Genomic DNA, 17,049 nt, shown 5'->3' with positions numbered 1-17,049 from the left:
AAATTCAACCTCAGATCCAAAATAGCCATTATGAATACTCAAAACTATACAGTGTGTTATAATAACAGCCTAATTTATGTATAGAACTGACCTACGAAAAGAACCATCTGATTAAATGGCTATTGTTTTATATTGCCAAAAGAAGGAGAGCTTTGGATCCTAAGAGTATATCCTCAACTAACCTAGAAAAACATGGATTTAAAACTCATTGGCAGGCTTAGAACTCTGTTAAGAAAGCTCATGTTTGCTCTATGTGCAACAGTCACTGTCATCCATGGGTCATGAGGACAAACTAATTCTTCTAGCTATAAGCGAATAAGGAATAAGACCATGGATACCCAAGTTTAATAAGAACTTTACTTATCAAATTGCTATGATTTGACTGATAGATCACCGTTTGTACATCTTCCTGTTGTCTATCATATTTAAAACATATTTTGAAACAATGAAACCATTATATGCTAACTCAAATATAAAACATGGGTATATTCTACTACATCATTGAAATTTAATTACTGTTCTACATTAAATTTTTTTAAAAAACTACTAAAACAATGCACTACTTTCTAGGCAGAATCACAGTCATGGGTTTTGGTGTCTGAACATGAGGTTTCCCAGTGAAATTTGCTAATTGTAGGACTTTTGTAAAGTGCACTCAAACTCTTTAAGCTTCATTTCCCTCATCTATGGAGCAGAAACAACCAAAGCAACCTCTGCCTCCGAGCCTTGTCCTGGTATTTGAACGAAACAGCACACTACAGTTCTTCCCTGGACAACAACAGCTACTCTCAAATTACAGCTACCATCTGACTTATCCCAGACAGTGGTCTCACTTGTACAAGGCTGATGTACAAAGCAGATCGGGGTGAGAACTGAAACCAGCATTTTATTTTTCCAAGCTCATGGGGGAAGGGAGGAAAGGAATGCAAACTAAGATTTCTTCTCCTGATGTGAGAAGGAAAATCAAACATGTAACTGATTCACATATGGCCACATGAAGAATAAGTCTAACTATCACAATTAATAAAAATGAAAACCCCGTGAAAAGACCTTCAGTAAACTGGCCAGCTCTTGCTTTGCAATAAGCCGGCTTACAAAAAACACCATCACCCTCTGCCTTCCTTCTGAAGTCACTTCTAATATAATTCTACATATGGCTCCCGAACTAGTTTTGTTGGGGTGACTAAGCATATCATAATTGTTGTTGTTTTATTTCTAGAGACAGGGTCTCTTGTAGCCCATGCTAGCCTTGAATTTGTTACATAGCTAAGAATAATGGTAAACTCCTGGTTTTCTTGTCTCTATCTCTCAAATACTGGATTATAGGCGCACCCTCACCACAAGACGCTGGGGATCAAACCTATGGCTTTTCACCTCCTAGACAAGCACTCTGCCAAATGAGTTACATCTCCAGTCCTGGATAGCACATTTCTTGTCAGAAGTCCCTGATACGGTCCATCAGTTCTAGGGTGGAAGGGTTATATTCACCTTGTTTTAAGAAGTGGTGGGAAGATAAAAGATTCAATTCAGCACGTTTCTAGGATAAGCATATCCATTCAAGGATCCCATTAACAGAGATCTAGCTCTGGCCCAAATTGCCATGCCAAAAGCAGCAGTAAAAACTCTGATTTAAAATGACACAGCAATAAAAACTGAGCGTGAACATAGCCAATCTAACAACAACTCTCCACCACCTCTCTGTAATGAAGTAGGTCTCCAAGAGTAAATTACTTTGCATACCCTCTGGCTCCGTTCTAATGTATAATGGATGCAAGAGGCATCTCCTGACTTGTTTCCTAGTGCACAGACCAAAGCAACTACTGATACAGTGCGCCTGTCATCCCGGGTGGCGACTAATCCCATTCTCTCTTCAGATGCCTTCGGATGCCGGGGTCCTAGATGTAATTAGCAACTTATCAAATTATCAGCTTTCACATTGGGTAGAGCTACTTCCTGCCTTAACCTAATCCTGTAGGAAATGTGTCCTAAGAACTGCTCTGGGGGTTTTATGTCAAATATTTTCTTTTCACGGAGCTCATCTATAGCTTTATTACTTTCTGGCCATGAAAATATTGCTACTACTTAAAGCAGTACTATTTTTGTCAATCAGGGGCTTCCCGGAGGAGTGCTTCATAATACAGCACTGTTGGAGTCTGCATTGATACATGGGTCCCTTAAAGTGGCTATATCTTTATCGCATGATTGATGGCTAGCTTGCGGAGTATTGGGTGTATCCATTTTTGCAAACTCAGCTGCCTTCGGCACCTGATTTACACATCTCCTCTGCAAACGCACTATTCCTAAGCTTCAATTTTAATCCTTACTTCACTGACTTCTTCTATTTTTAAAAAATCTCCATCTATTTGACCTTTCAGTCAAAGTTTAAATGTAAATTGAGGTTTGTTAAATTAGTACTCCTCGTAGAGTTTTCCAGTTTTCCCTTTGTTATGCATTGAGTTGTTACTACTGTGCAAAGCCAAATATTTCAATGAAAATGAATGCCACTTTGGAATTTCTTATAAGGGTTTTCAATGTGTCGTAGCATCTGGCAAGAAGCCCGCCGTCTGTATCTTCTGTTAAGAGGCCTGGGACTTGACTGGAAACAGGAAAAGGGCAGAGCATGGGAGGGGAAGAACAGAGTGGACAAGTGGAGAGGATGGAGGAGGATGGGTTTCCAGAGCCTGGGAGGAATTTCCTTAACTACATAGAGCAGCGAGAAAAAAGTTCTTCTTTGCTATGAAAAAAGATCCACTGCCTCCCACTAGTCTGGAATGTCTGCTTTTGGTTAAAAACAAGACTGCCATGGAAGCCAGGAACAGTTAATTATCACCTGTATCCCCTAAACAGACATCACTATCTTTTAAAAAATTGTCATAAGGCCAAATATAACAACATCATGACAACGATTGGTGAAGACACTAAATGACTGAGTGCGAATGCCAAGAATTACTCACGAAAAGACACAATAGAGAAAATATGATAAGGACTGGATAATAAGATTCTTTTTTGTTTTGTTTTGTTTTTCGAGACAGGGTTTCTCTGGAGCTTTGGAGCCTGTCCTGGAACTAGCTCTTGTTACCAGGCTGGCCTGGAACTCACAGAGATCCACCTGCCTCTGCCTCCTGAGTGCTAGGATTAAAAGCATGTGCCACCACCGCCTGTAACAAGATTCTTATTAATTCATTATTTCATAACCAGTTTACTTCAAAAAACAATAGTCATCAAGTTGTGTAAGAATGCTTCCATATTGGGAAGTGTGTTAGTTCAAAACTCTCTCAACACGGAGCTCAATAAGAAAAAGGTTATCTATTTTTAATTTCATACGTTTATGATTTGTGTGTGTGTGCAAGCATCAATACATATTCACCATGACACACTAAAAGGATCAAGGGACAAAATGAAGGAATCAGTTATTTCTTTCCACCAGGAGTTCCCAGGGATCAAACTTAGGTTGTCATTCTTGGCCACATGAGTCTTTACCCACGGAGCCATCTTGATAACTTAAAAACTTAACTATTTTTAAGTTGTCAAAAACATGTTTAATGACATTTGATATCTGTTCCTAATAGAAACTATTTCAAAGTTAGAAAAAGAAGGATGCTTTCTTAACACCATGAAGGCCTACACTCTGAGTGGATGAAACAAGAGTTGAAACAAAAATCCTTACAATTTTACATTAAAATTTGTCATAACTCTATTTAACCCTGTTTTATAAACTGAGCCCAAGGCAATAACACTAGAAAAAGAAACAAGAAATGCAATTTCAGCAAATAGGGTAGACAATGATGAGTCTAACAAAATTATGAATAGTATTAGCATATTATATCACATGTACCCAAATAAAATTTAGACAAATTAACAATTAATTTTTTAAAGGAAACCAAGAAAGATACTTATATGCATATTAACTGACAATGGACTTGAAAAGGGGTTCTGTAAGGATACAAACAGTCACAAAAATCAAATAGGGTCTCCTTACTCTGTAAAGGAAAGTATACAAGGCAAATGAAGATTCAAGTAAGATGGTATTTTCAATAGTTATAACAGGGCCAAAAAGTTCTTGCTTGTTTGGTTTGATTTGGTTTGGGGTTTGGGGACTGTTACTCGGGTTTTTTTATTATGTGTTTGTTTTGTTTAAGCCAGAGTCTCATGTACCCAGATGGCCTAGAACACTGTTGTAGCTAGACTGGCTTTGAACTCCTGATCCTTCTGCATCCAATGCCCAAGTAGCTGGATTACAGGTGGGTACTTTCAGTAGTCTGGGTCTTGCCATGTATCTGAGGCTAGGTTGGAACTCACTGTGCAGCCCGGGTTGGGCTTGAATTTACAGCCTCCTCTTGTAAGCCTCCTGAGAGCTGGATTACATCATGGGGCATCATATTCAACAAGTTGTTGTTCTTGTTAGTTATTTTTAAATTTTTTTAAAATTAATTCAAACTATGAAGGGATGATCTTTTCTCAACAGAATGGCAAAGAGAAAAATAACTGAAGACATAACCTTCAGATTAAGAATAATTTACAGTCATTAGTATAATATCAGACTACTGGCTAGATGTTTATGAATGACCACTCTGCTAGGTATTACATGAGGTGCTTCTCACATAGTATCTCATTCATTCATCACAGGAGCTTAAGAAATGGGTGAGATTATAACCATTTTATGAATGAGGTTCAGTGAGATGAAACCACTTCTCCAAATAAATAATAAAGAAAAGCCCAACTCCATTCTACTTGAATACCTGTCACCTATATCCCTCCAGCTTAGAATAGTTTAAAGATTACTGATAAAGAATCTTATGTTAATGGACATACAAAAATCCATAAAATTTTAAACTAAACACATTCTTACATTTGGAAAAATCTTTGCAACCTCTATTAAAAAATGATTAATGTCCTTAATATGTAGAAAGCACTGGCAAAATAAACAGAAGAGGGCAAAGAACAGGAGGGAAAAAGTGCCAAGAATAGGAAAAACACAGCTGTAATTTTAAGAAAACCACAAGCATAGAGGGGTATTATCTGAAACTGAAGAAATGCAGTGTGGAGGGTGAGAAAATGCCATTTCTTAAAATGACATTTTCAAATAACAGAGATTATAAAAATCATCAACAATACGTGTAGGTGTCAGCCCAACGAGGGAATGCTGAAGCCAAGTAAGACTGATGAGACATAGCATGACTCAGTATTAAAATCACTTTTGAAGTGGGGTGTAATTGGGAACATATTGGTTAAAACGTATGAAGTTCCAATTAGGATGAATTGTGGAGATCCATTATGCAGTACAGTGATTAGAGTTAATATTGATGTTTTGTACATGTAATAATTGCTAGGAGATTAGACCTTCAATGTTTTTATCACAAAGACAACATGATAAATATGTGAGGTGATGAGCAAACTAATGGCTGATTGAATCATTTCACAATGAACTCATATATAAAAATATCACACTGTACAACACTATAAATATGTTTGGTTTTGTCAACTGTACCTTCACAATGATGAGAAAAGTCCATTTGCAAATGGTAATTTCTGACACAGGCTCAGCTTTGTGTATCTATCTAGACCAGGTATTTTTAAACATATATGACTTTAAACATGAAATCTAAAAATTTTCAAGCAGTGTCATGCTAGAAATTTCCACATAGGTTATTTAAATTTTCTCTTAATCCACCTCATTGTTCTCCAAATTTCTTCAGGGAAGTGGTCCTATTCTTCAACATTTAAAAACAAATTCATATCAGCAGAATATGATTTACATTGCCAACAAGAACACCTTAAATCTGAAAAGTTCATTAATATTTACAAAGTAGCTTCATATGCATTATATCATTGAGTTCATATTGCTTGTCTTTGAGATGGATTTAGGCATGGTTTCATAAAGAGATAATTCTTCTAAAACCATCAGGATTTTATTTTTTACTCTAACAGGAAAGTTGTTACCTGTAGGAGTCATTAAGAACAAAATGACTTACTTTTTAAATTAAAATTTTTAATTTATTTTACATACCAACCACAATTTTCCCTCCCTCCTCTCCCCCACCTCCATTCCATGCCCCCCTCCCATCCACTCCTTCTCTATCTCCATTTAGAAAGGGTAAGGACTCCCATGGGAGTCAACAAAGCATGGCATATCAAGTTGAGACAGGACCAAGCTCCCCTCTCCCCCTCGGCATTAAGGCTTGGTGAGACATCCCACCATAGGGAATAGGTTCTAAAAAGCTAGCTCATCCTCCAGGGACAGGTTCTGGTACCACTGCTAGGGGCCCCACAAATATACCAAGCTACCCAACTGTCATTCACATGTAAAGGGCCTAGGTTGATGCCATGCAGGCTCCCTAGCTGTCAGTCTAGAGTCCAGGAGCTCCCTCCCATGAGCCAGGTCTGCTCTCTCTGTGGGTTTCCTCATCGTGATCATGATCTGCCCCTTATGCCCCCTTGCTCATATAATCCCTCCTCCTTCTCTTCCACTGGACTCCCGGAGTTTGGTCAGGATATAGATGCGATCTTCTGGGTAAACTAGGGGTGGAGAGGGTAGGGGCATGGGATGGGGGATGGGAACAGAAGGGATCATGAGGGACCAGATGTTGGGAGCAGGACGGAGTGGGAGAGTAATGAAATAGCTGTCTTGATAGAAGGGGCCATTGTAAGGTTAGGGAGAAACCGGGTGTCAGGAAAACTTCCAGGAATCCACAAGGATGATGCTAGCTAAGACCCTAGCAATAGTGGGGAGAGTGCCTGAACTGGCCTTCCCCTGGAATCAGATCGGTGACTGCCCTAATTGTCATTATATAATCTTCATTCAAGCAGACACAGAGATCTACAAAATGACTTCTTATCAAGAGTATGTCCTATGGGAACTGAGAGGTGGTTTAGTAGGTAATAGCACTTGATGCACAAGAATGAGTCTAGATTTCTAGCACTCATGGAAAAAAGCCAAGCATGGCCTGCCATGCCTGTAACCCCAGCACTGGGGAGGACAGAGACAGGAGGGTCACTGGCAAGTGTTTGCCACCAGACGAGCTCTGGGTTTAAAGGAGTAAAACAGAGAGCGAGGTAGATTAGGACATCCATGTCCTCCTCTGGCTTTCATAGACATACATGTATATTTATATCATACATCATGTATACCACACTTATACACGTATACACTTATACAGAAAAGCATCAACCATATCAATCACTTTCAACAATATCAGTGATAAGAGTTCTTCTGGGCAGGGCTGGGGGAATGTATGCTGAACTCGAGAGGTCTGTATAAACTTTAAATTTACATCTCTTACCCACTGTCATTGATAAGTGTTGTGGTCTACAGGGATAGTAATGCAGACACTCCCACACCTGCAGATGTAGCTCCAAGAGTGCTTTCAAGAGAGTAAACTTAGCATGTCACACCTGCATCAGAGCACCACATAGTCCCAAGAGAAGTGGTCGATCTGAAGCAAATAACAGTAGTATCATGATTTATAAAACCAAAACAATAACATGTGCGTTACTTCAATTCTGTTATTCTTCTGTGACCACTTGGAGTTTATGTATTAAGATTTTTAAAGAGTAAAATGAAATACAAAGTGCAGGGTAAAATATCTAAGCAATAATTCTATTCAATAGATGACACATTTCTATTAAATTTGAACAATTTAAAATTATTTCATTTTAATTATTTATTGCTTTAAAAGTAAGGAACGAATAAAATAATAATAGTGAATTATTGTATGACTCTTACTTAAAATAATTTGTCAAATAGAGATGAGATATTGAATGATGATGTGCTGGATGTCAAGCATGGTAGGTTTATCTTTAGCCTACTGTGTTCATAGAGTAAAAAAAATCTTAGAATTTGTCACATCTGTTCATTATGAGTTTGGCTAGTAGAGAATACATAATTATTTTTTTTATCTTTCTAACCTGATCCATATGAAGTAAATCTTATTTTGTTTATATTTGTAACATTATGAAAATTTAACAGCAAGCTTTTAGAGATTCTTGGACCATTTATTTCAATTAGAAGTGGTAATGAGATCTCTTTAAACTATAAGATGTCACTTAGTCTTTATGGAAGACAAATTGTATTCTTAATGCCTCTTGGCATGATCCACAGTCATTGGTCTTTAATAGTTTTTATATTGACTGAAAACAAATATCGTCTTTTTCCCTTTTCTAGTTCTCCCTAACCCAATCAGAAATCAATTCAAATAGCATTATTTCATAAAACTTAGGGAAGGCCTGATAAAATCATTTCACCTCAGTCCTAGAAGTGGTGGTAAGACGTCTGCCTCACTCAAGGAATACACGTTGCTTCGAACTTTATCCAGGTTCTGAGCTCTGGAAGCGTTGAGCATCACAGTTTTCTTCCAAGTACCCTGGGATAGCATTTGACTATATTAAGAGCCAGCCCTAACCTTCGGCATGGGGCATGCATCATAAAATCCACTCTATACATAACAATAAAATTACATTATTTTGTTGACAGATTATCTTTCCATCTCACATTTATTAAACATCACTCCTCTTAATTGCCTGATTTTGTTTCAATTATATAGTTGTTTACCCCAAATCACATCTACCAGAGAAGAATAAGAGCTTCCTACCATCCAAGAACATCTTGGTATGCATGGAGTTCAAGAAATGCTTCAAATATCAGCCAACTAAAAATTGTCTAAGTGAATATTTTAGAGATCACAACCCAATTTTGAAAGAACTTTATTTTGAAGAAATAATTTCCATTATCATAATCTTCATCACATAGAACTGATTCAACATCATTTGCATGAAAAGTCTACTATGGGTTTATTATTATTAAATGGGTATTACCAAACTTCCCCTACCATTGGTGTCAGGAGGCCCTTGTACATATAGAGTGTTTGCATTCCATTGCATATAGCTCTGTGTGTATTACATAGCATATGGATTTGGGGTACCAAAGAAACTGGGGATAACCTAGCCAAGCACTATCATAAGCCAGACTCTCCATCTGCCAAATGCTCTTTCAGAACACCTGTTAATACAACTCACCAGAAGCCTTTTGCTTTTAGCTAGCAACACTAGCAGGGCACCTTTCCTGCCTGACTTTACATGTATATCATCTCTAGCCAGATTTAATGGTTCATGTCTGTAATCCCAGCACTGAAGATGTAGAAGCAGGCAGGTTTTCTCTGAATTCTAGGCTGACTTGAGCTACAGAACATTCTTTCTAAAAGTTAAGAATAATTTAAATCTTATAATTTAATCTCCCTGTTTGCACAACTCTAAATTATATATGTGATGTGTTCCTTTAACAAATATCACTAAACTTAACCATTTTCAAAAGCAGTAGTGTCATCTCTCCAAGGCATGAACAGTATTAAGTTCCTGAGGTGAGAAACCAATTAGAGGTCTATGACGGTGGTACCTGAAAACTCAGTATGAGCAAGGAACTGTTGAAGATGGAGTAGAAAATTTAACATCTCTTTTACCTGACAGCTCAAATTCCATGGTTTTTCAACTATGTTTCCAAGACTTTGAGTGCATTCTTTGTGTTTGTTTCTAGATTCCCTGAAGGTGTGTGTGTGTGTGTTGTACAGGCTGCTACAGAACCAACATATGTATATATTTTAAAGGTATCTTGACTTCAAAATTTTGGTCTAAGGATATGTTGTTTTTGGAAAAGAGGTTCTGCTTTTGCTTCCACAGAAGTTGAGAACCTGTGAATTCTTTCCAGTCTAATGTGGTTTCATGGAACAAGATCCTCTGAAAGGTTTCTCTAAAACCCTAAAATTACTTTGCCCAATAAAAAGCAGGAAGCAATTTGGAGAGAACTACACCCAATTTCCCAAATATTTCTTATAAATGTTTGTTTACAATTAAGGGGGTTATGTTATAGATATGAATACTTTGCATTGGTATGAATCTTGGTCTATTGATAAAATGTTTAGGTCAGTTTTGTTATATATATATTTCTGCTCTTGATTACGGTACTGTTTTTGTGCAACTCATTTAAAAATAAAATGTATAATTAAGAAATACAGGTTAATAGTCATCTATAACAGTCAAGCTTGTAGTCATATTAGTTAGGTTTTCTTGATGTACAGAAATATATTTCAGATGCACAGTTATTCTTCAAACATTTCAAACACTAACAGAATATGGCATTTAAAATATTTAAAAACTTATGACTTTTCATGACAATGAGACACATCTGCTCCTGTCCTGACAGCACTAATCTATTTCAAGAGGATGATGGGCATCTAAAGGGCTCCTTATTGACTTTGTTACTCATTTGGGCAAGAAACTGCTCTTGCCTAGACTGTTTCACTGGACATGCAGTATCCACAGAGAGATGACTGCTAACTTGTCTAAAGGGGAGATGGTCCTTTAGGGTTCCTGTTTCATGAAAGAGTCTGCCAGACATTCTGCAGGACACAGAAGAAAGTGACTGACAAACTGCCAATATAGGTGGAACTGTCTTTGAAATTTCCTGCTTCATGGAAAAGTCTTCTGGATATTATGGGCCTGTAGGTTGAAGACAGATGCCACAATGTTACAAGGCATTGATGTCTTGGCAGCAAGATGTCCCTGTCAATTCTAGAGTTTTGAATGTTGCTTACAATGCACTTCCTGTTAACTTAGGTAGTATTATATCTTTCTGGAGTCTTTGATGGAGTTGAAGAATAGATAGTAATAGTTACAGTTTTCTTCAACTATGATAAAAATAAATTAGATGTAAAACCTAAGACTCACAATGATAGGATAGATGATAGAGTATTTTCCTTAATTGTGAAATGTAAATGGACTAAATAATGTAAATAAAATTGTTGCTTGATAAGTGTTTTGGTACATGTAATTTTACTATGTTAAAGTTAAAACCGTCCTTTTTATCTAGACAGAAAAGGGGAGGTGATGTGGGATGTCCTTCTCTATGCTGTATGTAAATTGTTGAGAGCATGAAAAAAGCATCAGCTCTTGTGTCCTCTCATTTCCTCTTTCCAGTGTTCCAATTGGACCAAAACCAAAAAAGCCTAGAAGGATCTAGACTTGAGGATATTGGTTGAACTGGAAAAACTGAAGCTCATCAGCTTCCAATCTGTCTTGGTAATGTCACAGAGGCAGAAAGAATTCTTGGGAGGAATAATATTTATTGTCATGCTGTCTTCTGCCAAGACCCCAGGCAAAATTCCAAAGGACACAGCATGTCTTTGCCAGAATATCTTCTTTTCTAATGCTCTGTGCCCTCCATGCAGAGAAGTTTTTGTAGGAACATCGTCTCTCCAAACTTCTTCATCTTGGACTACCTCCTCTGAGTATCCCTCACAACCTTATTACTGCGGAGTTAATTTAATTTATACTAATGTGTGAATGACTGCTAACATTCCTACAACATTATTAAATAAAGCTACTCCATTTCAAATAGCTTTCCACTGGTAGAGAAACAAGGAAACATTTTCCAGGGAAGAACTCCGGAAGGCTGTCCAGAATAAGACGGCTAAGCAGAATAAGAGCTCACTGAGCAAACCTGACCTAAACTCAAACCCAAAGAGAGACTGAAGAGGAGAATCAACTCCACAAAGATGTCTTCACGCGGGTGCCACGGTTCATACAACCCCCCCCCCCCGCCATACACACAAATCACACACAGAGCGATAATAATGATAAATAAATTAAAAATTTAAAGAACTCTATAAATTCACCATATTAACATCCTACTTGGCCACAATGTCACCTCTTGAACAGTTCCTCTACCTTGAAATATTATGGCTTCCTAATGAGTTCCAGTAGTTTCTAGAATTCTGCTTCCTCCGACTTCTCTGCTAACATGTCCCCATGTTCTCAGTTTTTTGTAATAAGTTGGATGCACCTGTTCGTGGTATCCTATGCTTCCCAGCAAGGCAATGCCACACATAGAATCACAATTTTGGATTTTATCTATTTGTTCCCTGTTAGGCCTCACAAATCTGAGGGCAGGATACCTGCCTGAGTCCTGCCAACCACAGTAAGCTATAGCCTAAAGAAGGTATGCAATGGGGAAACTCAGTCACATAAAAGTTATATACACAAAATATATATAAATTATATGCATTTATGTTTGTGTATGTGTGCATATAAGTACATCTTATCATGGAGGTAGAAATCACAGCTATGTCTACCCCAAAACAAACAAACAAAAAACAAAACAAAAGGAGCAGCCGTGGGGTCCTCTGTGCTCTTGACTTGAAGCTTGGTCTTCCCAAGCTCTTGGTTTTCCAGTATAAAGAAAACCCTAGGAAAGGTTTTTTGTTTTGTTTTGTTTTTTTGTTTGTTTGTTTGTTTGTTTTTAAAGTTAAGTTCACTGATCAGGAAATCTGGACTGTTTTACTGATGCAAATTCTACAATCCCTTCAGGTCGTTCTTGAAAAAAATTACTCAATTCAGACTTCTTCGCAAGAGGTTTGTCATCCCTACTGTGACCATTCTTGGCATGATCACCTCCATGTCACACAGTATTCTCATTGCAGTACAAAGTCCCAAGGATGGGCCATGCTAATGGCTACTGGGCAGAGAAAGCCTGCTCTATCAAATTGAGTTCCAAAGCAATATAATGAACAGTGCACGTTCTGATCATGACCATGACAGAGCCGAGGAAATCATGAAAATCAGAACTACAATGTGATCGCATTTTAAAGGAAAAGTCCCAGCACTGTTCGTGGGAGAAAGAACTGCATCAGAAAACAAATTCCCACACAACTGAAAATCTAGAACTTAAGAGGCCATCACATATAAACAGCAAATTCCAAATGAGCAATATGATTTGCTACTTCATGGTTGTATGTTTAGTTTAATATGTATCAATTATGCGTTGATTCCCATGTCTATGTGTGTTTTTCTTTCTTACAAAAAAGTTTTCCAGCTCCATTCTTTTGGTCCCCAGAAGGAGCTTTTTGAGGGAGGTAATGAGAACATTTCTGCCCTCATTTGATTCTTCCCATCAGTTAAAGAAGGAACATATGGAAAGCAAAAGTGGCCGGGTGGTGGTGGCGCAAGCTTCTAATCCCAGCATTCAAGATAGAGCCAGGTGTATCTCGGTAAATTGGAGGCCAGGCTGGTCTACAGAGCTAGTTCCAGGATAGTCAGGACTACACAGAGAAAATTTGTCTTGAAAAACAAAACAAAAACTAGAAAGTGAAAGTGGACAAGTTTTATCATTAAATATCACTGTTGTGAGAGAGAAAGGTAGAAGTAAACTTGGAAGTGATGCGCTAAGGTGCAGGCCTAAAATCATAGACAGGGTTTCTCTGTTTAGTCATGGTTGTCCTGGAACTCACTCTGTCGATCAGGCTGGCCTCAAACTCAGACCTCAGAGATCTGTCTGCCTCTGCCTTCCAAGTGTTGGGATTAAAGGCGTGTGCCACCACTGCCTGGGCAGCAAGCTGAATTCTTTTCATACAAATCTGACTTACAAAAATGTACGGTCATTAGGTGTGATAGTCACTCCTGTGATTCCAGCACTCAAGAGACAGAGGCAGGAGGGGATGGAGTTCAAGACCAGCCTCAGTTACACAGTGAGTTCCTAAGCTACAAGAGATTCTGCCAAAAGAAAGGGAAACCCATTGCCTTGTTACTTAATGCTGTAAGCAGGACTCATAGCTCAAAGCATCTGCTTAAACATGGCATCTGTCCTTCAAATGCTTTCCAGCTTGTAAATGCGATGTTTAGGCTTGTTATTCTGTGCTTTATGATAACGGAACCAAAACGCAGTACTTTACACCATCCGCTCTCACCCCCATCCCATGACTCCCATCCTCCCGGCCACATCTCACTGAGGTTGTCCTGAAGACCAAACCAGCCCTAGCTTGCCTCTTGGTGCAACCTCACTTTACCTCCTGGGATATTAGGAACAATCATTGAGCTGGGCTCCTGCTCCTTTAATCCTGGACTAATAGTGTGTTCTGCTCACCGTGATCCTCTCGCCACACTGGGCATCCCATAAGGCTAGCCACCAATGCAACACGTGACTGTCCCTCTCCGTTTCTGATCCCCATCAATGGGACCAGCAGAGCAGGTGGCTGGGACACGTGTTTGAGACAAGCCTTCCTTGCCTATCCTTACAAAAGCAATGTATGCTATCAGGCAGGTGATGTCAGCGGCCTCCCCTACCTGCAAGATAACAGGTGGATGATAATAAACCTTCATTTCCTTTTTACTGTATCTACTTTCGCAAGCGCCGACCCTTGAACTTGCTTCCATTAGGCATTATCACCTTCCCTTGAGGCTACAGAGCACCTCTGGAGCTGGGGCACCCACAGGTATTTTCCCTTGCTGTGCTGCCATAGCAATCCTGGCCAGCTGCCTGTTCTTGCCAGGGCTCTTTAACTGGGCTTCTCCAGGCCCTTTCTTTCAGCCTGAGATGTTCGTTTTCCTATGAGTAACCCAGCATCTCTGCCACCAAACAGACATACTTAACTAAGCCAAAGCACTTGGAGCTACAGACAGCACTCCGCTGTGAAAATGCACTTTCTGGTACTTGTTCAAACCCCACTCCTTCGTGTTGCCGTGTCTCACAGGACAACTGTGAGAACTTGTAGCCTGGTCTCACCTGTGAAAATGTCTTTCTGGGCGCTGAAATGCAACTTCCTCCTGTCCTTTCCCAAACAGGTCCACTCGGACTTTCTAGAAAGATCTCCCTTCCTTTCTTTTGGATCAATAACCACAAATCCCAAAAGCATACTCTGAGGTCTAATCACCCTATTTGTTCAGCATTCCACTACCCCAGAATACGCTTAGGAAACCTGTCTCATGCGAATGGGCACCTGTTTTGTGTTTACCACCCTCCCCCCCCCCTTAGGTTCATTGTTAATGGCAAACTTCTCAGTAGCAGGGAACCAACAGAGATCAGCAGGACCTGAATTTCCCTCCTCCCTTGGGAATAGCCACCTACTTCTCTTGAAGTTTCTCAAAACTCAGAAAAAGTAAAGAAAAAGAAAACAGAAGGTTGAAAATAAGGCAGATGTAACCCAACCTTTTGGTATTCTTCAAACCCAAACACTACTAGAGGCATTCAGATTTTCCCCGGGGTCACCAAAAGCAAGTACCCATTGCCCTGAACCTGACAACCAAGCCCATATACCATCAAGTGCCATATGTCAAGTTAAGAATTGTCTAGATACAGACACTGACGGAGTGGCTATTGGTGACGCCGGCACAGAAAGAATACACAGATAAGGTAGAAAACAGAAGAGAGTCCCAGACAGCCCAAATACCCTGGCTTCTCAATTGTCACCAAGACAACTGCCGAGTTGCTGGAGAAGCGCCAGGCCTGGTCCCCACCTGCCGCGTCCCTAAGGCCGCCCAATGGGCGCCTCCTTACCTTGCGCGAGTACGGGGGCTTGCTCAGGTGGATACCATCGCGAACCAGCTTATCCCGGATCATGATCTTCAGCTTCAGCTTGGGGTAGCTCACCAGCTCCCTGCTGCGGGGAGCGCTCGTCTGGCCACGGGGGTCCCCGCGAGTGCCCTGGGCCGAGCCGCCACATGACTCCCCCCGGCGGCCTGGTGGCACCGCTTCCACCTGCGGTGCTGGTGGTACCGGCTGAGGTTCCAGCGTGAAGTAAAGGCCGGCGGCGGCCGCATCCTGCTCCCGCAACCGGCGCACAGCCTCCAGGATGCGCCGGCGGTGCGCTGGAGCCAGGACCCCGATGGCGTCCAGGTCCGGGTCTCCGATCTGCTTGCACACTTCCAGGTCATCGTAGCCATTATCCACGAAGGACTCAGCGTACTGCGGGAGCTGTAACGCTTTCAGCCACTCATAAACTATGTTGGTGCACATGGCTGAGACTGGGAACTCACCGGCGAGTACCCAAGTGACACTGGCGGTACCAGTTCTTGGAACTTTTAATCCTCTCCTGGAAGGAGGTGGGGGAGAAGAAACGGCTGGAAAAGTTTCTCGGTTAGTGGATAGGATCCGGCCTCAGAGCAAATGCCATGGGAAGCAGCCTGGGAGAGCGCGAGCTTGAGCGAGAAGCGTCTAGCAGCGAAGTGGATTCCCCGAGCAGGCGCGGCGCTCGCGGGCACAGGCGGCTGGGCGAGCCGCTCGGTTCCGCGCCGCCCCTGGATGCGCGGCCTCCGCGGGGAGGGGCGCGCGGGCGGGGCCGGGCACACCCCTCGCACCCGCGCGGGTCACCGTCGCGCCGCGCCGGCCAGGAGTTTACCCAGCCGGGACAGTCCGGGGGCTGCGCGCTGCATGTCGTTTTCTGGCCGCCGCCGCGGGCGTCAGCACCCACGTTCCCCGCGAGGGAGGCGGCTGGGACTGGCAGACCCGCAGATGCGGGCGAGCGCCTGGTCTGCTCGGGTGTCAGTCACTGTCGTTCCTGGGGTCACAGTGACCCGGCGGCTATTAAGCTTCCGGACTCTGGTGGCTACCCTTGATATTTTTCGACATTTTTATTGAATCCGACTTCTCTGAATCCTTGGATTTCTCTTTGCTCAGTTCCCAAGCTTATAGTGACTCTCGCTGGTGTGTCCAAGGGCAAGTCCACACCACCCTACTGGGCTGAGCGAGGCTGTTAAGTCCAGGGTTCCTTCTCCTTTCTCGATGCACGTAGAATGTCTCTTCTACGGAGCAGCTGCCAGGCTCGAGTCGCACGGTGTGTCTACCTCTGTGATCCTGCGCTCTGTGCCCAGAGCAGCAGCGTTTTGGCAGCAGGGTGGGCGCAACGTGGGGACTGTCCAGCCCGATGGGCGTGCGGCCCCTCCTCGCTACAGCTAGTCATGCGTGTGGGCCTCAGGAGGGGCACTCCTGCTCCTGATTGATTTTCCCTTCTAGGACCATCAGATCTGAGAAAGTTTGGGATGGTTTTTACTTTCTCCTTGACCAGCATGGCCCTACCTGGTCCATATACCCCCCATCTACTCCCACCCCCATCCTGACACACACACACCGTGTTGTGTCAGGCCCCCTCAATCTTGCCTGCTTTTTTGCCTTTTCTCCACCTCTCATCACAATCATTTTGCCCCGGGTGGGCGGCTGCGTGCCCAGGGACACGTGAGGTTTACAGTCTCAGAGGCAGGGATCACAGCAGACTGTCCCTTTCCTGCCCCAGG

At 41.6% G+C, this 17,049-nt stretch overlaps 1 protein-coding gene across 2 annotated transcripts in view; it reads right to left on the bottom strand.

Annotated features, from left to right (window-relative positions):
- Positions 1 to 16,052, bottom strand: part of Samd5 (sterile alpha motif domain containing 5) — a 416,281-nt gene extending 400,229 nt beyond the window's left edge. The window contains exon 1 of one of the 2 annotated variants that reach the window (XM_075949172.1): positions 15,317 to 16,052. In XM_075949172.1, the coding sequence (XP_075805287.1) occupies positions 15,317 to 15,775 (459 nt within the window). In that variant the 5' untranslated portion in view covers positions 15,776 to 16,052. The remainder of the gene's footprint in view (positions 1 to 15,316) is intronic. The other variant, XM_075949162.1, reaches the window with a different exon arrangement.
- Positions 16,053 to 17,049: the final 997 nt, after the last annotated feature.

The sequence above is a fragment of the Microtus pennsylvanicus genome, chromosome 1 (assembly GCF_037038515.1).
Source record: "Microtus pennsylvanicus isolate mMicPen1 chromosome 1, mMicPen1.hap1, whole genome shotgun sequence".
NCBI lineage: Eukaryota > Metazoa > Chordata > Mammalia > Rodentia > Cricetidae > Microtus > Microtus pennsylvanicus.
The sequence above is the reverse complement of the archived record's forward strand: the minus strand, read 5'-3'. Positions and strand labels throughout refer to the sequence as shown.